General features: G+C 37.7%; 1 protein-coding gene across 1 annotated transcript; it reads left to right on the forward strand.

The window, feature by feature from the left end:
- Positions 1–4923: 4923 nt before the first annotated feature.
- LOC128567820 (60S ribosomal protein L23a-like) lies at positions 4924–5450 on the forward strand. The gene has a single exon (XM_053565341.1). It carries the CDS (start codon positions 4924–4926, stop codon positions 5392–5394), a length of 471 nt encoding a protein of 156 aa, XP_053421316.1. The 3' UTR covers positions 5395–5450.
- Positions 5451–18905: the final 13455 nt, after the last annotated feature.

The following is an 18905-nucleotide window of genomic DNA, read 5'->3' on the forward strand; positions in this document are numbered from 1 at the left end:
AGTTCCACTGTATATGGGTATCTGTGTATGTGTGTACCTGTGTGTGTGTACTGTGTGTACATATACACATATATTCACCTATATGTATAAGGTCTAACAATTAGGTTCACAAACTCCTTCTAGAAAAAGTGCTACATACCTCGTTGCTGAATATCATTATGGTCACCTTTAAAGTATCCCCTTTGGGAAGCAATGAACTGACACTATGCCTAATCCACTCTTCAAAGCAATTTTGGAACTGTTTTTCTGGAATAGCTATCAAAGCTCTCATTGTATTACCCTTAATGTCCTGAATATCATGAAAATGTCTTTTTTTCCAATGTATCTTTTATCTTCAGGTAAAGAAAAAAGTCTAGGGGTCAGATTAGGTGAGAAGGGAGGGTGTTTCAATACAGTTATTTGTTTACTGGCTAAAAACTCCCTCATAGACAGTGCCATGTGAGCTTGTGCATTGTCATGATGCAAGAGTCCTGAGTTGTTAGCCAAGACTTTCAGTTAAGATTCTCCTCTTTATTTATGTTTACATAGTCTGCTATGCTTCTCATAGTCAGCTGACAATTTTGATTCACAATTTGATAAATTTTTGCAATGTTTTTATCAGTTCTGCTCATTACTGGCCTCCCTGACCTCTCTTCATCAGTGATGTTTTCTCTCCTCTCAGAAAAATATTTAATCCATTTGTACATTGTCATTTTCTTCTTGGCATTATCTCCATAAACTTAAACTAACATGTCGCTGATCTCACTTCCACTCTTGCCAAGTTTATAAAGAAATTTAATGTTTGTTAATTGCTGTAATTCAAGCTCTGACATTCTCACAGTGACAAAAACATGCAGCAACAACAATAATGAGCACCACTTAGTAAGACACTGCCACATGTTGACATGAACACAACTGGGAGACACTGATATACCAAGGTTATAAAACCTTACTGTGTTGTTTGTACAGTTCTGCCAATATAAGCACATGGTGGCAAGTTCATGAACTTGTCAGACCTCATAGGTATTTATACATTACATACATATTTTAAACATGTATATATACACAAACAGATATGTATCTATGTATATACATGCATATATGTACATGTAAATATATTATGTATATATTACAAATACATTTTATACATGTATGCACACATTACATATATGTATTACGTGTGTATATATAAATATATTTTATATACATTATGTCTATGAATCCTATACATGCATACATATATTACACATATAAATATGTGTATCTGTATGTGTGTATATATATATATATATATATATACACATACATACAAATTAATTTCTTGCCCCAAATTAGAGTTCAGAAGTGTTATAAAAATGACTAAATAAAAATATATAAACCTTATACGGGGTTATGTAAAGGAAATCTATATAAATGGGAAAAGATAAAGGTAAAAGAATAGTTATTCATATTCAAAAGTAAGTAAGAACAGCAACAGTTTCAACCATGGAAAACTTAAGACCACATTGGTGACTTACTTATTGATAAGAATCTTCTCTGAAAAGTGCTCAGAATCTGATTATCAGCCTGCACACCCGAAAAGGAAGAGTTTTATAGTTTTGTCATGTACTTTACATCTACCAGTTTTCTTCATTACTTAACTGAGAGACATTGGTAAAGTTGAGAAACATGGTGGTTTTAACATGTTTAAAATGTAAAAATAATTAACACAATTAATGAGTTACAAGTAAATCTTAACACAATGCAAGAAATGTTGAATGTCAAAAATCATTATAAATGTCACATTTTACACTCAAGCAACATTTTTTCATTCAAGCAATATTTATTGTGAACCTAATATATCAGGCAAGGCCTAAGCTTGCTGATGTTACCTGAACATATATAGATACAGAGCTCTCCCTTAAGAGGATCACAGTCCAAGTGAAAGGGAAGAAAAATGTATATAAGTGACTATTACATAAGATAGTAAGAAATGACTCCTTTAAGTTAAGATTCTAAGGTGACTTAGGGGAAGGTGAGGTCAATTCAATCTGGAAGAGATAAGAAAAGACTTCAGAAAAGGCATGGTCTTTGAAGTGTTGGTGTAATTTGAATCAGAGGTAGGGCTTTCCAGTGGGTGAAACTATGAGACATGGTAAGAATGTACAGTGCATGGTAGCCACTGGAGCTTCATGTATATTCTGGTTCTCGCCTCTTGCAAGGCATGAGGTAGGATTGAACAGACCTGCCTCTTGATGTTTCTTGTGGCCACATGGCTTGCTTTGGACAAAGAAATATGAACAGAAGGGGATGTGTATTATTTCCTGACGGAGGGACTGCCCAAGCCACCCAACTGCCTGACTTGCTACAGTGACCGTGGAAGCATCTTCCACCAACCTGGGCCACTGAACACTCAAAATGAGCAGGATTCTTCCACCCCTGACAAAACTTAACAAAGATATTCCTTTTGTGTGTGAGACACTGGACTATTTGTTATTGCAGCATATACTAGCTCATCCTAATACAAGGAATGTGTCCAGTACAATCTAGAAGAAGCTTCAGATATGGGAAAAGCAGTGGTGGAGAGAGCACTGGTAGATGAATAATTATGTAATTACAGCAATTTGTAAGAAGTGCCCTAATCAAGGGTAACATTTTCAGTATGCAAAGATCTTATGCAGATCCATAATAGAAACTCTCAGACCACAATAGATAAATTAAAAAAGGATAGGCACAGAGATTGACAAAATATAACTGGCTAATAAGCATATTACAAATGCTAAATATTATTGGTAATTAAAGAAATTGAAATGTAAAAAATGAGATCTGCCTTCAAATTTGGCAAAAAATTTAAAAATAATAGGATTTTCCCATGTATTTACTGATGGGAATGCAAACTAAAAAAATTCCTGGGGGATAATTTGGTGATATACATGAATGGCCTTGTATTGACTTTAAGAAAGGAATACCTCTTTAAGAAATATTACTGTATTTCTTATTAAGTTTCTTTTATTTTAAAGTTGCTGAGACCAACCAGACGTGGTGTTTCTAAACAAGGGTATTTATTGAAAAGATGCTGGTGAATCTGGGACACACAAGAAATAATTGAAAATCCAGGCTTGGAAAGAGCAGGCACTAATGCAGATTTGACCATCTTGTGAGCAGCATGGTCTTTCCTCTAAAATGCTGCCAGTAAGGTGAGCTGTCTAGATATAACACTCAGTCTCCATGTCCCTCAGCTTAAAATTCCAAGTTCCAAAAATAAATAGACTAGTTTGGGTCTGTCATACAATCCTAAATCAATTAGCTATGGTCAGACAGGAGGAATTCCACAGCTTAAATATAAATACAGGAGTCACCTGTGGGTGGAGCAGCTGGTTCCCAGAGAAGAGATTTTGAATAGGCAGGCCACTTGCTATGTAGCCTCAGGAAATGATCAGAAGTGGGAACAAAGATTTATTGTAAGATGCTCATCTTAGTATTGATAACAGCTGAAGAAAAGAAACCTCAATGTGCAGTGAGAAGGGATTATTTAAGTAAATGATGCTGAACTGTTAAGTCAGTTAAAATTACATTCATGAAGAATTCAGTGATGTGAGAAAAGTTGAAATACTATATCACGTGAAGTAAGTTTTAATAAAAATGTTAAAAATACTACGAAAAAACATCAAAACATTAATCGGGGTCCCATGTGGGTGGCAGTGAAGATTATGGAGGGTTAGCACTTTAATACTTCCCTTACTATATACAGATTCTCTACAATGGCCACGCATGACTTTCATAATCAGAAATTTGGATTACATTAAAGGAGACATGCTTGAGAGAGGCAGTATTTGCAATGATTGAAAATCTGCAGTTAATCTTTCCGTGTTTGTATTTCGGTTCTGCCACTTATGAGCTGAGCAATCTTGATCACGTGGATTGATCTCTTTCAGCCTAAGTTTCATATCTGAAAAATGGAAAAATAATAATTCTTACAGCCTAGGGCTCTGTAAGCATTAAGTACATGTAAAACACTTAGCACACTGCTGTGTCTCACATCTGATGACATGTAGTTATTGTTATAGAAACTGGGGAGCATAGATAAGAAATAACTAATCCTGCCTGGAAAAGCAAGAAGTGATATTTTAATTGTATCCTCTTTCATTCACATTATTTCCCACAATAGGGTGCTACTATAAATTGGATTTTTTTGAAAGACAGGATCTCGCTCTTGCTCAGAGTTGATCCTGAACTCCTAATCTCAACAATCCCCAAGTGCTAGGATTGTAGGTGTAAGCCATGGTGCCTAGCCTAAATTGGATTTTTTTTTTTGAAAGGGAGTGAGAGATAAGTCAAATCCATTGGGATAAGCATTCCCATAATGCATGGATCTTCTTCCCTTAAAACATACCCTTCCCTTAAAAACATACCAACTGGCTCTGGGGCAGGGAGCTCACAGAGGAAGATCATAATGAAAAGGGTTTAATTCTCCCAGAGCCTTCTGGGCCTTGAGTATCTGCAATGAGGCCAACTACCCCAGCTTCAGTAAAGAGTCAGTGTGACCTCCAGCCTATAGGTGAACTGCTGGCCTTTCTTTCCCTTGGCAAGAGTGGACTGGCAACTGTCACCTGTACATAGCAGGGGTATAATGGGGCTGGGGCCCGGTGAGTGGGTCCCATCCTTACCCTATTTCTGTCCTCATGTTCCCCTTCTTGCCTTTCCCTCCCTGTCTGCATCTAGAAGTGCAAATAGGATTTAGAATCTGAAGCTCTCTTAGGACCCTCTTTGCTTTTCAACAGCCAAATAGTTCTTATTCTCATCCATTTTCAATATAAGCCTTGCTACCTTGCTCTAAGTTTGTCCAATCCTCAAAGTAGATAATGGGAAAAGCAGAGTCACAAAAATAATTTAGAGGCCCAAATCATGAAAAATGAAATAGTAACCACTCTCTAATATTCATTTTTTAAAAAAACCCTAGCGAAGATGGCGCTGAAAGCGAAGAAGGAAGCTCCTGCCCCTCCCAAAGTGGAAGCCAAAGCAAAGGCATTGAAGGCCAAGAAGGCAGTGCTAAAAGGCATCCACAGCCACAAAAAAAAGAAGATCCGTACATCACCCACCTTCCAGCGGCCAAAGACTCTGAGACTCTGGAGGCAGCCCAAATATCCTCGGAAGAGCGCCCCCAGGAGAAACAAGCTTGACCACTATGCCATCATCAAGTTCCCCCTGACCACGGAGTCTGCCATGAAGAAGATAGAAGACAACAACACACTTGTGTTCATTGTGGATGTCAAAGCTAACAAGCACCAGATCAAACAGGCTGTGAAGAAGCTTTATGACATTGACGTGGCCAAGGTCAACACCCTGATCAGGCCTGATGGTGAGAAGAAGGCATATGTTCGACTGGCTCCTGATTATGATGCTTTGGATGTTGCCAACAAAATTGGGATCATCTAAACCAAGTCCAGCTGGCCAGTTCTAAATATATAACTTTTCACCATAAAAAAAATAAATAAATAGGGCGGTGCCTGTGGCTCAGTCGGTAAGGCACCGGCCCCATATACCGAGGGTGGCGGGTTCAAACCCGGCCCCGGCTGAACTGCAACCAAAAAATAGCTGGGCGTTGTGGCGGGCGCCTGTAGTCCCAGCTACTTGGGAGGCTGAGGCAAGAGAATCACTTAAGCCCAGGAGCTGGAGGTTGCTGTGAGCTGTGTGATGCCACGGCACTCTACCGAGGGCCATAAAGTGAGACTCTGTCTCTACAAAATAAATAAATAAATAAATAAATAAAAATAAATAAATAAACAAACAAATAAACCCTAGCATAAAACACTCAATATACACTGAATTTCAAAGAGCTTTTTCTTTCACACTTTACTGACTTTCTATCCCCAACCTCTTTCTGCTTTTCCTCAACAATGTATATTACAGAAGTATATCTAAGTGCAATGGATCCTTCAGCATAGGCCTGGAAAAGAGTCAATTTTCCCAAGCCTCCCTACCCTTGCCTGTCTAAGACTCTTCAAATCAGAGTGCTGGTAGTGACTTTAGAAATTAACTTGTCTAAACTTTTTCATTTTTCAGATACAGAAACAGACCCAGGGATACTAAGTAATTTGCTTGAGTCCTTAGAGTTAGAAAGATAACTCAGTCTTCAGGCATTGACTCCGAAACTCCTATTCTTTTCATCACTCTCACTATCTGAAAGTTAAAAGCAGAAGAACTAGGCCTTGTTAGACAGATAATTTGCATCCTCCAGATTTCTCGAAGCCTACAGTCCAAGTGGATGGTGAGATGGACACACATTATCTCTCCATCTCTCTCCTCTGTACATCTCAGACAGTGGTTCTCCATCCAAGCTGCACATTAGAACCACCTGGGAGTTTAAGAAAAAAAAGAATATATCAGGTCTCACTCTAGGCCTATTAGTGTATAATCTCTAAGCATGGAGCCCAGGCATCAGTATTTTTAAAATCTCTCCAGGTGATTCTAATGTGTAGCCAGGGTTAAGAATCACTAGGGTGAGACTGTTTAGCTGTTTATAATTTTATCTTGTTTTTACTTCACTTTTCCCCCATCTGCATCTCTTTGCATTTTCTCTCTTATTCCCGTTACTTTTACTTCTTTCCTCTTAATTGTCTATATTATGGAATTACAGTTTGTTGTTAAATATTTGCTATATATGTAAGATAGGTACTCTGCTGCTTGGGCTTCATTTTTAATTCAGGTGACTTGAATCTATTTTTCTCTCCTTCAGACTATTTTTTATTCACCCTTCATTAAAGGTATTTAAGTTTTTGATACATGTAGCCTTCAATGAACTTCTTTTCCTATTTTAAATAGGCCTCTGTAAAAAAAAAAAAAGGTGACGTAACTCTTATTTGGAGTTTTGGGAGCAGCATTGTTTAATAATTATAAAGATATCCTTGACAGTGTCAACCAGCTTATCTTTTCAAAACCCTTGAAATTGCATTGTTTCTGGTCTCTGACCACATTCTGACCGATCTTTCCGGGCACCTGTTTCTTGCTTAGCTCTAATAACCTATTTCTCTTCCAGCGACACACACTCTCCCTTTGTGACCTCACTTCACAGCTTAACTCTCATGTCTCTATTTCACTCTTAACTCTCATTCTCTCTCTGACTTTACGTGGTTGGACCATCTCCATCCTTTTCTCACTTAGTTCTTAAAAATCAATGTAAACACATTTTTCTTCTCTTTCTTTCCCATCTTCACAAAAGATTCTTTTTCAATTTATTAATGCATATGGTTGTTCATTTATAAATTATTTCTTTCAAATGATAATAAGTATTCATTGTGTATCCACAATATACCTGGCATAGGACAGGCCTGGGAAGGCAATTGAGGAAAATAATATTATCGTTAGCCATTATTCACTCCTTCTTTCTCCTTACAAGGTCATACATCCCTGCTCATTGCTGTGTGATTTATTATGTGGCTTCTGTGTGGAAGACAATACTGTTCTGCTTCATTGACTGTTGGTTTGGTTGGCTACGTGACATGTTTTAGACATAGGAATGAGATCTGATGTGTACCATAAAAAACAAAATCTTTCGAAAGCATTGCAAATTTGGCCATAGCTCTCACTTCTGGCTTCTTGCCTGAGAGTAGTATTTCCAGAGAAGGCCAACCCCTTCAGCCGATGTTCTGGAATGAGCTGCAGCTGACTCACAATCTACATACAATGTGAGTAAGAACTAGGAGATTGTTGAAAGCAAATGTTGCTTTGGAGGTATTACAACAGCTAATGCCTAATGCAGCAATACTGTCCTTGCCATCTGGGGCTCAGAGTTCAGTAGATTTCCAATTCACTAAGATTTGTCTCGTTAGATATTTCCAATTTTTCCTTTTCTACTGCATCCTATATTCCATCAGAATTCAATTTAATTTCTGGATCCAACATCCATGCTGTCTTCTCCTTTCTCTGCCTGCCATCCTCTCAACCATGGTGATAGCTTCTGTGGCTTCCCTGCCTTCAATCTGCTGTCTTCTCTCAGTTGTCCCTGGTGACCCACTGTCACGTTATGTGTTGGGTATGAATCCAAGTCGCAAGCTGTCCAGATCTCAACTCAAACTGATGTAATCATGAAGGAGATTTATCTAGTTCTCATCACTGAGAGCTTTGTGGTCAGCAAGGCATGTTCCAGTGGTTTCAACAGTGCCAAGAACTTAGTTTCTCATATCAAAAAATTCACTTGTTGAAAGCAGACAATTCAATGGCTTTTAATATGTTCACAGATTTGAGCAACCATCACCACAATCTATTTTATTTTACTTTTATTTGGGATTAATATCAGTGTACATACAATTAGGTTACATTGTTTGTATTTGTAAGATAAAGTCCATGTTCTGGCTGAGTCCTTCACCCAGGAAGAGTGCCATATGCCTGTACATTGGACCTGTTAGGTAGGACCACAATCACTTTTAGAATATTTTTCTTAACCTCAGAAAGAAACCCCATACCCTCTAGATATTACCCTCTAGAATCTTCATCACCCAGCCCCTGCTAATCTACTTCTTATATCTCTAAATTTGCATATTCTGCACATTTCATGCAAACAAAATCATATACTATCTAGTCTTTGTAATTGAATTCTTTCCCTTAGTATACTCTTACATCATGTGTCCATATTTCATTGTTTTTATGGCTGAGTAACATATTTTGTTTATCTATTAATTAGCTAAAGAACACTTGGGTTATTACATCTCTGAACTATTATGAATAATTCTGCTGTGAGCATTTGTGTAAGATTTTGTGTGAACATGTTGTCTTATTCAATTGAGATTGTCTTGAAATGAATTGCTGAGTCATATGATAACTCTATGTTTAACTTTCTGAGGGAATGCCATATTGTTCTCCAAAGTAGCTGCAGCATTTTACACTCCCACAAGCAGGGTAAGAGGGTTTCAGTTTCTCTACATCCTCACAAACTATTGTTATTGTCTATTGTTTTAATATAGTCATCCTAGTAGCTGGAAAGTGGTATTTCATTGAGGTTTTGATTTGCATTTTTCTTTTTTTTTTTTTTGTAGAGACAGAGTCTCACTTTATGGCCCTCCATAGAGTGCCATGGCCTAAGCGATTCTCTTGCCTCAACCTCCCCAGTAGCTGGGACTACAGACGCCTGCCACAACGCCCAGCTATTTTTTGGTTGCAGTTTGGCCAGGGCCGGGTTTGAACCCGCCACCCTCAGTATATGGGGCCGGTGCCTTACTGACTGAGCCACAGGTGCCGCCCTGCATTTTTCTAATGACTAAAGATGTGAACATCTTTTCATGCACTTATTGGCCATTTGTGAATCTTCTTTGGAGATAAATCTATTTAGATCATTTGCACATTTCTTAATTGAATTCTTCATCATTTTATTATTGAGTTATTGACTGTTCTTTATATACTCTGGGTACAAGTTCTTTATCAGATATATGATATGAAAGTATTTTCTTCCATTCTGTGCCTTCTCTATTTTCATAATAGTGTCTTTTGAAACACCAAACTTTTTAATTTTGATGAAATCCAATTTATCCTTTCTTGTCACTTACACTTTTGGCGTCCTAACAATCTGTTGCCAAATCTGTCACAGAGATTTACCCCTATGTTTTCTTCTCAGAGTTTTATAGTTATAGCTCTTGTATTAATATCTTTGATCCATTTTGACTCATTTTTGTATATTGTATTAGGTAGAAGTTTATCTTCAATCTTTTGCACATGGCTGTCCAATTATCCTTATTTGTTAAAAAGACTATTCTTTACCCACTTAAAGGTCTTAGCATTGTAGATTAATTTGGGAGTCTAAATGTTTGCAGTTATATGGTGGTGATGATTGCATAATTTTGTATATTAAAAATCATAAATATTACCTGTTTAAAGGAGTTGATTTTTTGGTATGTGAATTATATTTTAATAAAAAAATTCTACCCATTTTCTAAGCAAAATTTATCTTCCTGAATATTGACTATCCACCCCAATCTTATGTGTTGAAGTCTTCCTTTGAATATTTATCTTTTAGGAAATACACTTTTAAAGCAACTCCCATGGCCATGTCATATAATTATTTGTGTGGTTTTCAAAGGTTTAAAGGGGCTATATGTTGAACTGGATATTACTTGTAGAGACTGGTTGGTTATCCACAAAGAAACTGTGCATGTAACATTATGGTTGAAAATTCATTGTGATTCTAGCCTCACTATTCCAAAATTTTATCTTATCAGTGTTCCATAGCCAATCAGACTTGGTCCCCTATTCCTAAATTCACAGGAGTATGAATATGCGCCCCAAATACCATTTTTTTTTTAACTTACAATGAGGTCAAGTTTCTAATGGACTGGTCATACCAGCACATGGTCCTCCTCTGGGTATGTACCAAGTGAAACAGCAAAAGCCAGAAATTTGCTCTGTGGGCATGTAATCAGAGCAATGCTGTGATTCAAAAGCTTGGTATAAAAGGTGCTCTCATCAAAAGTAGCTTCACAGCAGGGCTAAACCAGAAAACAGAGCTCAATAGTGTTTATCTCTGTGGCACCCTTTATTCAAGAATCACTTGATACTTGTTCACCTTGCTTCAAATCCAGGCAACATTCTATCTCCAAACTGCCTTTTTACAGACTTTTAATAATTCCTTATGTGTTGATTTTATAGTTTTAATCCTAGAGAGTAACTGTGCAATAGTTTCAGCCTATGCTCGACTTTTTTCTCCATGAGACCCTAAGTTACTTAAGACATACATTGGTAGCTGACCTTTGTATCACTTATAGCACCTAGCATAGACTTGTATATTATAAATATTAAATAGAACTGAACTCTTGAGGGAATTTATTGTCTTCAAAACACATTGATTGAAAATTTTCTTTTCCTTCCTAGTGCTGTATATGACAATCACAAAAATTTAAAATTCTTTCAATGTAGCCAATGCCTACTTCCTAAATTACATGGCTACTCTCTCAAACAATGATAACTGAAAGGCAGTTATTGCAAATGCACTGTTTTCTGTTTCAGTGGTTCAGACTTGGGAGGGCTTATTAAAGCATAGCTCACTGAGCCTTACCCCAGAGCTGCTGATTTCAGTAGGTCTGTCCTGGGGACCCAGAACTTGCATTGCTAACAGTTGATGTTGCTGCTGTTGGTCAAGAACTAACCACTTGGAGAATCATTGCTCTCCTTCATAATTTGTGGTCATCAGTGTTAGGATTAGAGTCCAGAGTGTGTGTGGTTTGTGGACCCCTACCCTGTTTCCCTGAAAATAAGACATCCTCCGAAAATAAGACCTACTGACAGGAAAGATAAGATGTCCCTTGAAAATAAGACCTAGCGCATCTTTGGGAGCAAACCTTAATATAAGACACTGTCTTATTTTGGGGGAAATAGGGTAGCATTGATAGCACTTGATAACTTTTTAAAGATCAAGGAGTTCAGGCCTCACTTGTGACCTCTAAGTTAGAATCTTCATTGTAATAAGATCTCTCAGGTGATTTGTACACTGTTATTAAAATTAAAGACTTACAGCTGTGAGACTGGTCTTCTGCAGAACAGGGCAGAGAGGCGTAAAGTGAAAAATGAGCTAATTAAAAGTAACAGAAACCTACAAGTGTGCTTCATTGTGCTTCCTTAGACTAAGCTGGAGCAGAGAAAATACGGTGACTAAATCAGTGAGGATCTATGCAAAAAGGAAACTCAGAAGAAATCAAAGAGACTTTAGTGATGACACTATTTGCAAAGGTGTGGGTAGGATCAAAGTACTCTACAGTGGAAGGTGAAACAGGTATTAACAACAGTAAAGAGCTGTTACCACCCTTAGGCCTACAGGGCAAGGGGAATATCTAGTGGGAGGCAGAAACATAAACCCAGACTTTTTTCTCTTCTCATCCATTAGTGTATGTCTATATCTTCTGCTGGAAAACCCACCTAGAAGGCATAAGGCAGAAATCCTACCTGATACATCCCCTAGAAGTCAGTATCCTGGAGCACTGTCCCTTAAAAGAGTTATTTACTGTTCAGGTACTGGTTAGAGTAGATTAGGTCAAAAGTTATACCCTTATCTTTTTATCTCCAAATGAAAATATATAAGGGAAATCTTAATAATGTTGCTATGGAAAATCCAAATAGTCCTCCTCTACTATAATGTAAGAACACACTGCAGAACCAAAGGGGAAAGCCTCTGAGGTAGCATGTAGTGATAAATTAGATAGTGGGCAGTGGGGCAGAAGCCATTCTTGCTAACCAAGATGGTTGGCAAATGAGGAATGAAAAAAAAAAATGGACAGTTGATCATCTCAATGACTAAACGAACCATGCAAAGGAAGGGGGATGCCTTGTTGGGAAGGACATAATGACAGAGGATTCAAGCCAGAATTCATGTGTCAACGAGAATGAATGAGCAATTATTTTCTGAAGTGATTTTAAAATATTTTAGTGGGTATTCTCCTGAAGGCTGATTCTGTGTTGCTTACCTCAGGCCAGAGATTCCCAAATTTTAATAAGTGTGTATGAATTGCCTGGGGATCTTATTAAAACACAAATTCTCCTTAGTATCTGGGGCAGGACCTGAGGTGTTGCATCCTTAACAAACGCCCAGGTGATTCAGATGCTACTAGCCTTTGGGACAAACCTTGTGTAGCAAGCCCCTAAGTTGTAAGACACCAAAAGCAAAACTGATACCACTGAACTTGGAATTTTTCTGTCTTCAGCCTTTAGGAAATAAGTGGTAAATTAGGGCAGAACCATGGGAAGAACAAACCATTGTTCATGGAGGCAATAAGACACTATTAATTTCCTATAGCTCACAATTTAATCTCCTTTTTTCTCCCACTAGAGTAAACCTATAGAATCTGTTTTTGTTGTTGTTTTTCAATTTTCAGCTTCTCCTGTCTTAGTCTCTAACATACCTCTTTGACATATTTACCCCATCAACAATTTCTTCAATCTTCCAATAAATCTGTTTTCATCCTGTTATACATGTTAAAGCAGGAATCAGAGTTCTTTTTAGTTTGTGTTCCAAACTTCCTTGGGATTGGCTTCTCATACATGTAGGTCTTATACAGAATAAAAGGTAGATACTTGATTCTACTGTCATTGGTAACAAAACATATTTGAGCAGTCTATAATGACAGTCTATAAAATATCACTGGCCAAGCATATAGCATTGTTGGAGGTTAGTCATCACTACGGTAAGAGGTAAAAACTGTACCTAAAGGACAAGTCAGACATCTACATTTTCCCTTTGAAGAAGTTGCAGGTTCATTGGTAATGAATTGATCAATAAACACTGAACACTTACTTCATGGTAGATATTGTAAGAATATGGTATTGTGGCAGATATTTTAAGAATATAGAAAAGATAAGAACTCTGTATCTAGAAGTGATAACTCAGAGTGAAGACAAAATTAACATGTAAAATAATAACAATTGTCATCAGTTGAGGAAGACTTCACCATTTCAATTTGGCTCTATGCTGTACATGACATATAAAAAGGACATATCAAGACTGATTTACAATTTCAGACTTGAATAATTCACCCTTCAAAACTCATTCAAGCTCTCAGTTTATGCTCTTACAACTTATTCTGCTCTTGCTTTGCTATTTGACCTGGTTGTGAGTTATCTTCCCAGTCTCGACCTTAGGTTAATCTTCCGACCATTTTGGTCTTCCACTCACTCATACTGCCTCAGGCTTGACTAAGTAATGCCTTTCTCTGAATATCAGTCTATGTTAGGGTCAGAGCTTCTATAGGTAGACCCAAGGGCCGTAGGCAATAGAAGTGATATTTGGTTGTGTCCTAAGGAAGAAGTAAGTTTGTCAAGTGGAAAATATGGGGAAAACATTCATTCATGCTGGTGGTTAGTGTGGATGGCAAGGAGTTTGGTGCAAAGATATGTAACAATGTCAGACTTATGCCGAGAATAGTTGGGAATGAGGCTGAAAAGCCATTTACAAAGGGCTATAATGTGCATTCTCCTTTGGGGAAATATCAGTTGTTCTTACATATGTTTTAAGGCTTTGTGTACAATTTAGCTTGCAGTAGTGCCTTGTGAAGGATGACCCTTGATCCTACTGGTGCCAGATTCTACTTTGAAGCAGATGTGATCCTTACTTTATGTTCTGAGGATTCTCAAGAATGAAAAGTTTCTAGTTATTTTCCAAGTCTATAACTTCCCCTAGGCATTCTATTGGATACATTGGCCTTAATGTGTTATTAATCATATCTGGGAGGGAAACAGATATTAAAACTAAACACATGGACAATTATTTTATTAAAATATTATGATTTAGGTCATAATACCTCATGTGCTTTTGACCTTTGTTTATTTGCCCAATACACTGTTAAGACCACCACCATTGTCAGCAAAAGTGATAACAATCTAGCAAGATTCAAATTTAGAATGGGATACCACTAAAATGGCATGTTGTTCAATGCACCAGGGCAAAATAAACCCAGAATGTTTGGTTCATATGGAAACCAAAGAAACAGAAAGACATCCTTGCAGCGACCCGTGGAGAGTTGACACATGTGCTGGTGCTCTGCATCCATCAAAATGATAGAGGAGAACTCCCAGGCTGGTCCTATACATAGTTCATCCAGAAGCTGCATCTGTTCTCTTTCTCCAAGACGTATCTGTGCTCTAGCTTGATCAGCTGTCTCAAGATTTTAAGACCCTTTGTCCTTTCCCAATATAAATAGCAAGGCAAGGCCTTTTGACTTCACTTTGGAACAGTATCAAAACCCAACAGGTGTTGGCCTTTGCTGACCTCTGGGGCCTTTTCAGCTCTCTGGGAGGGAATTTCTGCTCCTCCCAAAGGGATAGCCCCACATGCTGACACCACAGGATGACAGCTGGCATCTCCTCACAGCACATGCTAGCAAGGAGGAAAGCTCAGATACCGACAGCCCAGAATATGTGGCACCAGCCTCTTATCCTTATAAACTGCCCAGTAGGGAAAAAAGAGAAAAACAGAATTGCCAAGAACCTATGTTTCTTATAGGTTTTATAAATGCAATGACCACAAATGTAAAAGATGTGTCTCAGGTGGCCATCAGGAAAACACAGTTGCTTATAGGTAAAGGTAATGTCTTTGGAACATGGTAAATGAACATGCAAATCACAGTTGTTCAAAAATGGTTCTCATAAGAAAGGTCTGAAAATGTTGGTGCTATGTGGCTTTTTTTTAAGGGGAAGAGTTTTGGGCTCCCAAATTAGAGTTGCTAGATTATGCAAATAAAAATAGAGGAGAGTGACCATGAAATTTTAATTTGAGGTAAATAACAAATTTTTTTGTATAGATATAAGAGGTCTGTATAGGTATGTTCCTTGCAATATTTGGGATGTACTTTGACTAAAAAGTTATTTGTCGTGTTATGTGAAATGCAAATTTAACTGAGTGTTTTATATTTTTCTGGTTATGTGCTTTCAAATCCAACAATCTGTTTCCCTTTCTGATTCCTAATCATTGTCCTCCTGAAACCAGCAGCAGCACTTCCCTGCCAAATGAAACTTTATTCTAAGCTTTTGAGATAATGAAGAACCTTAGCCATAGGATCTCAGTCGCATAGCTGGGGTGACTCTCTGAATAATGCTGCTCATTTCTATCTGCTCACTCCAATATTTTTTTTTATTAAATCATAGCTGTGTACATTAATGCGATCATGGGGCACCATACACTGGTTTTCTAGACTGTTTGACACATTTTCATCACAATGGTTAATATAGCCTTCCTGGCATTTTCTTAGTTATTGTGTTAAGACATTTACATTCTACATTTACTAAGTTTCACATATACCCTTGTAAGATGCACTGCAGGCATAATCCCAGCAATCGCCCTCCCTCTGCCCACCTCCCCCTTCCCTCCTCTCCATTTCCCCCTTTCCCCTATTCTTAGGTTATAACTGGATTATAGCTTTCATGTGAAAGCCATAAATTAATTTCATAGTAGGGCTGAGTACATTGGATACTTTTTCTTCCATTTTTGAGATACTTTACTAAGAAGAATATGTTCCAGCTCCATCCATGTAAACATGAAAGAGGTAAAGTCTCCATCTTTCTTTAAGGCTTCATAATATTCCATGGTGTACATATACCACAATTTATTAATCCATTCGTGGATCGATGGGCACTTGGGCTTTTTCCATGACTTAGCAATTATGAATTGGGCTGCAATAAACATTCTGGTACAAATATATTTGTTATAATGTGATTTTTGGTCTTCTGGGTATATACCTAGTAGAGGAATTATAGGATTGAATGGCAGATCTATTTTTAGATCTCTAAGTGTTCTCCAAACATCTTTCCAAAAGAAATATATTAATTTGCATTCCCAGCAGCGGTGTAGAAGTGTTCCCTTTTCTCCACATCCACTCCAACATCTCTGGTCTTGGGATTTTGTGATACGGGCTAATCTTACTGGAGTTAGATGATATCTCAAAGTAGTTTTGACTTGCATTTCTCTGATGATTAAGGATGATGAACATTTTTTCTTTTTTTTTTTTTTTCTTGTAACAATCATCTTTATTTTTCATATTTTTGGCATTTTCATCATTTTATGTTACTGCTCCCTTGGGAATTTTTCCTACGAATGACTGAGTTTCAACATCACTGATTTCTCTACACTAACAACACTTGTAAGGCTGTGGTCCCAACATGAGAAAGTCTGAGAATCCCAAGCAGAGCTGGAACCCTAACAGTCTCATGGAATCTGAAAGCCAGCTGATGGTGCAGAGCGCTTTAATGGAGGGAATACATTTAACTCTACTGGCCAATAGTAGATCAAACTCACTCTTGGATTCCTCCTACGTCTATGTTATTTTCCAGCATTTCAGAATTTACAGCTGCCATCCTTGTTTTACAGACATCAAGGCCACCTGGAGCCCCGTGGGCACCAGCTCTCTCTTCGATACAATCAGAGCAAGGCCAGGATGCTCTGGAATCACTCTCTTGTTATTTGTTATAAATCACACATATTTTTTTTCCGATTTCAGATTTTATTTCTCTCAGTACTTGGTTTCATCACTTTAAACATTCTATTCCTTTATTCTGCTTCCATTTTCAGTTTTCCAGGCCCTGTGTTCCAAACCTCAGCCCTTCTACATCCTCTTTTCTCTTCCAGTTGACTTCTGCCTGCCTTGGTTTCCTTTCCCCTCCTTTACTCTTTTTTTTTTTCTATTTTTTTTTTTTTTTTATTGTTGGGGATTCATTGAGGGTACAATAAGCCAGGTTACACTGATTGCAATTGTTAGCTAAATTCCCTCTTGCAATCATGTCTTCCCCCATAAAATGTGACACACACCAAGGCCCCACCCACCTCCCTCCTTCCCTCTTTCTGTTCCCCCCCATAACCATAATTGTCATTAATTGTCCTCATATAAAAATTGAGTACATAGGATTCATGCTTCTCCATTCTTGTGATGCTTTACTAAGAATAATGTCTTCCACGTCCATCCAGGTTAATATGAAGGATGTAAAGTCTCCATTTTTTTAATGGCTGAATAGTATTCCATGGTATACATATACCACAGCTTGTTAATCCATTCCTGGGTTGGTGGGCATTTAGGCTGTTTCCACATTTTGGCGATTGTAAATTGAGCTGCAATAAACAGTCTAGTACAAGTGTCCTTATGATAAAAGGATTTTTTTCCTTCTGGGTAGATGCCCAGTAATGGGATTGCAGGATCAAATGGGAGGTCTAGCTTGAGTGCTTTGAGGTTTCTCCATACTTCCTTCCAGAAAGGTTGTACTAGTTTGCAGTCCCACCAGCAGTGTAAAAGTGTTTCTTTCTCTCCACATCCACGCCAGCATCTGCAGTTTTGAGATTTTGTGATGTGGGCCATTCTCACTGCGGTTAGATGATAGCTCAGGGTTGTTTTGATTTGCATTTCTCTAATATATAGGGATGATGAACATTTTTTCATGTGTTTGTTAGCCATTCGTCTGTCGTCTTTAGAGAAAGTTCTACTCATGTCTCTTGCCCATTGATATAAGGGATTGTTGGCTTTTTTCATGTGGATTAATTTGAGTTCTCTATAGATCCTAGTTATCAAGCTTTTGTCTGATTGAAAATATGCAAATATCCTTTCCCATTGTGTAGGTTGTCTCTTTGCTTTCGTTATTGTCTCCTTAGCTGTACAGAAGCTTTTCAGTTTAATGAAGTCCCATTTGTTTATTTTTGTTGTTGTTGCAATTGCCATGGCAGTCTTCTTCATGAAGACTTTCCCTAGGCCAATATCTTTCAGTGTTTTTCCTATGCTTTCTTGGAGGATTTTTATTGTTTCATGCCTTAAGTTTAAGTCCTTTATCCATCTTGAATCAATTTTTGTGAGTGGGGAAAGGTGTGGGTCCAGTTTCAGTCTTTTACATGTAGACATCCAGTTCTCCCAACACCATTTATTGAATAGGGAGTCTTTCCCCCAAGGTATGTCCTTGTTTGGTTTATCAAAGATTAGGTGGTTGTAAAATGTTAGTTTCATTTCTTAGTTTTCAATTCAATTCCAAGTGTCTATGTCTCTGTTTTTGTGCCAGTACCATGCTCTCTTGAGCACTATGGCTTTGTAGTACAGACTAAAATCTGGTATGCTGATGCCCCCAGCTTTATTTTTGTTACAGAGAACTGCCTTAGCTATACGATTTTTTTCCGGTTCCATACAAAACGCAGAATCATTTTTTCCAAATCTTGAAAGTACGATGTTGGTATTTTGATAGGAATGGCATTGAATAGGTAGATTGCTTTGGGAAGTATAGAAATTTTAACAATGTTGATTCTTCCCATCCATGAGCATGGTATGTTCTTCCATTTGTTAATATCCTCTGCTATTTCCTTTCTGAGGATTTCATAGTTTTCTTTATAGAGGTCCTTCACCTCCTTCCTTAGGTATACTCCTAGGTATTTCATTTTCTTTGAGACTATGGTGAAGGGAGTTGTGTCCTTAATTAGCTTCTCATCTTGACTGTTATTGGTGTACACAAAG

The sequence above is a fragment of the Nycticebus coucang genome, chromosome 16, assembly GCF_027406575.1.
Source record: "Nycticebus coucang isolate mNycCou1 chromosome 16, mNycCou1.pri, whole genome shotgun sequence".
Classification (NCBI taxonomy): domain Eukaryota; kingdom Metazoa; phylum Chordata; class Mammalia; order Primates; family Lorisidae; genus Nycticebus; species Nycticebus coucang.

Bases quoted from the DNA above. Each gene is read 5' to 3' on its own strand.
- LOC128567820 (XM_053565341.1), top strand. From the start codon at position 4,924: ATGGCGCTGAAAGCGAAGAAGGAAGCTCCTGCCCCTCCCAAAGTGGAA.